The sequence below is a fragment of the Mus caroli genome, unplaced genomic scaffold (genome assembly GCF_978045245.1).
Source record: "Mus caroli unplaced genomic scaffold, Mus_caroli_1 scaffold_2, whole genome shotgun sequence".
Classification (NCBI taxonomy): domain Eukaryota; kingdom Metazoa; phylum Chordata; class Mammalia; order Rodentia; family Muridae; genus Mus; species Mus caroli.
In genome coordinates, this window is record NW_028227257.1 from 21,461,233 (window position 1) to 21,467,232 (window position 6,000).

At 53.0% G+C, this 6,000-nt stretch overlaps 1 protein-coding gene across 1 annotated transcript in view; it reads left to right on the forward strand.

The window, feature by feature from the left end:
- Positions 1-5,434, forward strand: part of Tgm2 (transglutaminase 2) — a 29,847-nt gene extending 24,413 nt beyond the window's left edge. The window contains exons 11-13 of the mRNA XM_021155896.3: positions 1,686-1,846; positions 2,979-3,115; positions 3,875-5,434. Of these exons, the coding sequence (XP_021011555.1) occupies positions 1,686-1,846; positions 2,979-3,115; positions 3,875-4,025 (449 nt within the window). The 3' untranslated portion in view covers positions 4,026-5,434. The remainder of the gene's footprint in view (positions 1-1,685; positions 1,847-2,978; positions 3,116-3,874) is intronic.
- The last annotated feature ends 566 nt before the right edge of the window (positions 5,435-6,000 follow it).

Below are 6,000 nucleotides of genomic sequence, written 5' to 3' on the forward strand. Positions count from 1 at the left end.
CCGAGCTCTCTCTCTCTCTCTCTCTCTCTCCTCCCTCAGCCACCAGTGTGGTTCAGTGACCATCCCGAGGGATGCTTCTAGAACAGGGCATAATGTCCAAGGGAAGACCGAGGCTGACCACATTCAGTTTCTCCTCCTAGCCAGCATTTGGCCCAGAGCCAAGGCCTGGTGACTGATCTGTGAACGCCGAGTGGCTCTCCAGGACCTGGCCTGGCCTGGCCTGGCAAAGCCAGCAGCCAGGGCCACACCCTCCTAGTGTCCAGTGTTTCCTCTTTCTATTTGCCCCCAGGGTGGGGCTGGTCATTGCAGCCTTTAGTCCTCACAGAGGCATCATCGGGCAGGGGCAGCTCCCTCTGACTTTGGAAGGCCCAGCTTTCTAATGGCTGTGCCACAAGCTGCTGTAGCCAACGATGGGCAGGCCACTGTCCCCCCAGTTTTGTCAGTCCTGCAGGTAACCTGAGCAGCAGTCCCCAGGTGGTGGGGCAGAGTGGTACTAATTTGCCTTTGGCTCCCCGGCCCTTGTGAGTCACCTCAATTAGCTCTGACCCCTGTGGCATGAATGTTTTGCCATGATGCAGTAAGCAGGACTCTGTTGGTTTATATTTATTGTGGTGTTGGTTTGCTACAAATAATGATGAAAATCTTCTCTTAGCAAAAGTTGGTAGTGGTGATGGTGGTGATGATGATGATGATGATGATGATGTTAAAAATATATAGCAGGTTGTAGAAAGATACCATGCAAATATGAGGACCCTACTGATATGTGACTACCCACTCAGGGTATGTAAATGCTGGCCTAGCAAGGGAAGGGGATGCCTCTGCTGTCAGAGTGCTGGCTGCTCCCTGCAGGGCCACGATGATGCAAAGTTGGCTCAGTACCAATGAGCTTAGAGAGCATCCCTGCAGAACTCCTGTTTCTCAGGGAATCCAGGAGCAAAAGGGACTTGCCCAAGGTCTCAGTGAATGAGGAGATGGGATGGGAGGTTCAAGCCAGTAGGTCCCAGGTCTTGGCTCCTGTCTCCAAACCATCCTGCTTTCCACAAACCCCTGCTGCCCTTAGGCCTCCATTTTCTTGTCCGGGGGGCGGGGGCAAAAATGAGATTAGGCCCAAGCTTCACATGGGTTGAGGCTGTGTGGCCCAGTGGTGGGTGAGCCAGAGGGCAGGTGGCGCTGCCGATATGATTCAGATGCCTGGGTGGCATGTCCGGCCGTGGGGGTGACGCATGGCAATGCCATTTTACTTGCCCAAGCCTTGGCTTTCTTGTCTGTTAGCAGAGTGATCAAAAGCAAAGCCACTCTTGGGCTGTCAAGAGGATAAAATGGAAGGTGTTGGGAGTGGCGCGGTGTCTGGCAGTCAGCTGTACCAACTTCTCCAGAACACTGGAGCCTTCCTGTCCCACTCAGGAAACCCTTGCCACTCTCGCAACCATTCATACTGCCCAGGTACTATTAGTAGGTCCTGGAAGGTGGAGCCCTGCCAGGTCACCAGCTAGAAGGAATCGAGGCAAACTGGGGACACAATTCCATGAGAGAGCACCTGTTTGGCACAGCTGGATAGCACCTAGAGAGGCTCTGGGTGCTATCCAGCTGTGGTGCTGAGTGTGTCTGTCATCTTGGCAGTTGGTCAGATCCAGCCCTCATAGCCCACACGTCACACCTCCCTCCCTCCCTCTTCCTCATTGCAGAGAACAGCATCCCGCTTCGAATCCTCTACGAGAAGTACAATGGGTGCCTGACGGAGTCAAACCTCATCAAGGTGCGGGGCCTTCTCATCGAGCCAGCTGCCAACAGCTACCTGCTGGCTGAGAGAGATCTCTACCTGGAGAATCCCGAAATCAAGATCCGGGTAAGGAGCAGATGCCCCCGCACCCCCGCACCCCACCCCTGGACAGAGCTCCCATTTATACACCTGCTTCTCTGCAGCCTGGGACCTTTCTGTGTCTCTGGGTCCTTGTGGAAGGAAGGCATCATAAAGATAAGAGAATGCAGGACTTGAAGCCTCTGGGATGGGCTGCAGGAGCCTGGGGTGGAGGGTGTGGTTGTCTAGATCTGAGACCTAGGTACTTTTTTGTTTGTTTGTTTTCGTTTTTGTTTTTGTTTTTTTCCAGACAGGGTTTCTCTGTCCTGGAACTCACTCTGTAGACCAGGCTGGCCTCGAACTCAGAAATCTGCCTGTCTCTGCCTCCCAAGCGCTGGGATTAAAGGCGTGCTCCACCACCGCCCATCCCCCAACCCCAGGTATCTTTAAAAGGCCAGTGTACCCACCTTGGTGATACTGCTGCGGCCAAAAAAGGGTGGCAAACATGGTGCCCCAGGCTTGTGCCTGAGTGACACTGAAGATGCTAATTCACCCTTCTGGTCCCTAGTTCACACCTCTGTGGGACCAGTTCAGCGCTGGCACTTTGGGGATACTGTAAGAATCCAAGTATGTCCACAAGAAGCATCGAGGGCCTCATACTGCATGTTTGGAGGCTTGGTGAAAGCCAACTGTACCATCATCACCATCTTCCTCCCAGCCCTCTTCTGGGGTGCTCCGAAGCCCGAGCAGCAGTTGCTCTAGAGCACCTCGTAGTCATGGGCTGGAGTCTGTCAAGTGCTTACAGACCTTAGCTTATCTGTCCTAAAGAACTGACAGCTTTCTCTTATCAGCAAACCAGGGCTCAGAAAGGGTCCGCTTTCCCCAATATCACACAGCAGAGAAGAACAGAGTCTGCTTAGCTCCAGCCCTGACCTACCAGCTGTGACTCTAGGACACAGGAGACTCTTTATGTTCTCTGTGGGTCATGTGGAGCCTCAGTAAAGTTCCATGAAAGATCTGAGAAGTATCCACCATGGTGGTTTGCAGATGGGAAACTGAGGCACCAGGATGCGTCCTAGGGATAGCAGAGTTGGGAGCTACTTCTTTTAGCAAACACAGGAGAAAATCTGTAGGCACGCAGCCTGGCTCCCTGCCCTAACCTTCACCTGCACCCTTCCAGGTCCTGGGAGAACCCAAGCAAAACCGCAAACTGGTGGCTGAGGTGTCCCTGAAGAACCCACTTTCTGATCCCCTGTATGACTGCATCTTCACTGTGGAGGGGGCTGGCCTGACCAAAGAGCAGAAGTCTGTGGAAGTGTACGTACTGGGAGCCCAGGGAGGAGGAGGCTGGAGCCAGGAGGCAAGGCTGCTGAACCCAGCCCAACATGTAGCCCAGTCCACTATGCTCACCTGAATTCCACTCACCCTAAGCCCCAAGCCAGAGTGCCCACAAGGTGGTGACCTTTCAACTCTTACAACATGATAACTGCAGGTCATTTCCCCACCTGGACACACCAGACACTATGTGCTGTCTCCACACAGTCCTCACAGAACCCAGATGTCCACATGCATCTCTGGGTCCATGCACTATCAGGCATGGTGTGTCCTTATCCATTCACATCTACATACACATGTGTAGGAATACATGCTGTTCCTCTTTCCAGAACCGTGTAATTCATACAATCAGAACAAACCAAGAGCATACACAAGCCATGCAAGCCACACAATGTGTTGTCTCTCCTGCAGCCACTGAACATGTGCATGGCTCCCAGCCTACTGCTAGTACTCATGGGCAGATCTACTCACCACATATGTTTGCCTCTCCCCCCACTAGCAACATGCTTGCTCATACCTATACATACTTGTACACACACACACACACACACACACACACACACACACACCACTCTAGGAAGCCTAGCCCTGCAGAAGCCATGAGTTGGACCCATTATCAATACTGGCTTTTGTCTATCTTCTCCAAAGTCCCGGCCTAAGTCCCATTTTGTCTTCACTGGTGCTCCATGTGTCACATAGCAACCAGGCCTGTCTCCTTACCTACCTTCTTTCCTTCTGCAGCTCAGACCCGGTGCCAGCGGGCGATTTGGTCAAGGCGCGGGTCGACCTGTTCCCGACTGATATTGGCCTCCACAAGCTGGTGGTGAACTTCCAGTGTGACAAGCTGAAGTCGGTGAAGGGTTACCGAAATGTCATCATCGGCCCGGCCTAAGGGACCCCTTCACCCAGACTCAACCCCACCACCTGCCAACCCTCATTCAACCTGGTCTTTATCCTAAAATAATGAGCAACTTCACCCCATTCATGCTGACATGGCTGCCTGGGGCCTCTTCAGAAGACAGTGTACTTCTGGCCCAATCCTGTTCCTCTGGATCTATTTCCCCATCTGTCCCCTTAGCTGTGAGGAAGGTTCTGTGCCGACACAGTGGGTACCCTGGCAAGGGTAAGAGGAGAGCCATCACCAGCACTTTGTATCTCTGTATTGTTTGAACCGTCTCTGGAGCCTCAGCGTAAGCACAAAGGGACCGTGAGCCCACTGGCTCGATGAAGGAACCGGCTGTCCCGGCCAACAATTTCCCGCCCGCCTCCACCCCCCCGAATGGGAACCATATGTGCTAGGCACCTTAAGTTCTCACAGGGACACCAGCCTGCTGAACGTCCATGAGAAACTTCAGGGTACAAACTGAGGCTGCTGTGCTGTACTGGGACAGTAGGCAGGCCATCACTTGCAGGGCCAGTGGGTGAGCTTGAAAACAGGGACTCCATCTGTGACACCAGCTCTGACCTGAGAATGTCAGAGAGGCTATCTGGGGATGAGCCTGGAAGGACACGGTTAGGGTGAGGAGTTGAGGGAAGGAAGGGCGGGGAGGCCAAAGAACTGGGAGTCAGAGCTTGGGTTTAAGCCCCAAGGAAAGCCACACTCTATCCTCCTCTTCTGGGCTTGATCCTTCTTCACCAGGGCAGTGCTTAACAAGCTCACGCCAGGGGTCTCCTGGCTCTATACTTCTAAAGCCTGCTGCCCAGGCTCAGTGCACTTCTGGGAAGGAGACATTGCACCAGACCTGTACCCGGGGTGACCTGCTTCTCACCTATGACTGGGTTCCTCAGATGCAGTTCCAGGACTACCCACAAGCTATTCACACAGTGCCTAGACTAGATTTCACAGATCGAGCCTTAAATATCCACACTGGTCACTAACCAGCAGGCCACACCTCCACCAGCCCCTCCTCAGCCAGCACCTCTAGACACAGCACTTGTCTCCAGAAAAGCGTGGAAGCCTGTGTGTGGGTCATCATCCCAAGTTAACCCACTCCTACCTCTCTGTGGCTGGGCCCTCAAGCTAGGAAGGCTGCAGTGGTGGTGGGGTCTCTGGGTGATGAGGTCAGAGACTCTGGGATCCCCTGAAATCCCAGAGAAGAGCCTGGGAAGAATCAAACTGATGTGTTTCACGTGTTCTGCTTTACACAGAGGATCGCACCGTGAGCCATGCTCTCTGTCCTGTCCCCACACGGTTCTGTTTCTTTTGGTCTGTGCAAGCTTCAGGTTCCAAGCAGGCAGTAGGCATGCTTTCAAAGCACATGTGAACACTGAAATAAAGGTCTATTTTTCACATTCAAACAAGGTCTGCCTTGTCCTTTGAGAATGTCTGAAGGGGGTGGGCAGCACCCACACCTGTGCCCACCCCCTGCCTCCTCACCCAAGCCTTAACCCAGCCCCACACTTTCCTGGCTCTCAAGGCTCTACCCACAAACTCCTCCCACTAGCTGAGCCAGCAACTTCCTGTGTCCCCCACTGTTCTTCCCACTCATGTGCCTCTTAGGTTTTGCTGGTCCCTGTGCCTGAAATACCCTTCCTTGTCTTTCCTCATCTGCTTGGCTTAACCCCAAAGTCACCTTTCATTGTTTTGTGGTAACAAACCATGGTGTGGTGGCACCTGACTATAATCTCAGCTCTAGGGATACACTCCCAGTTCGTTGGCCAAACAGCTTAGCCTATTTGGAAAGCTCTAGGCCAATCAGAGACTCTGTCTCCAAAAACAAGACAGAGAAATGACCTGAGAAATGACACTGAAGGGTTGACATTTGGTGCACACACATAAACACATACACACACATGCACTCCTACACAAATACGTACACACACAAATGCAAAATAACTCCCAACCCCTTGACCAGGGTATCAAGTCC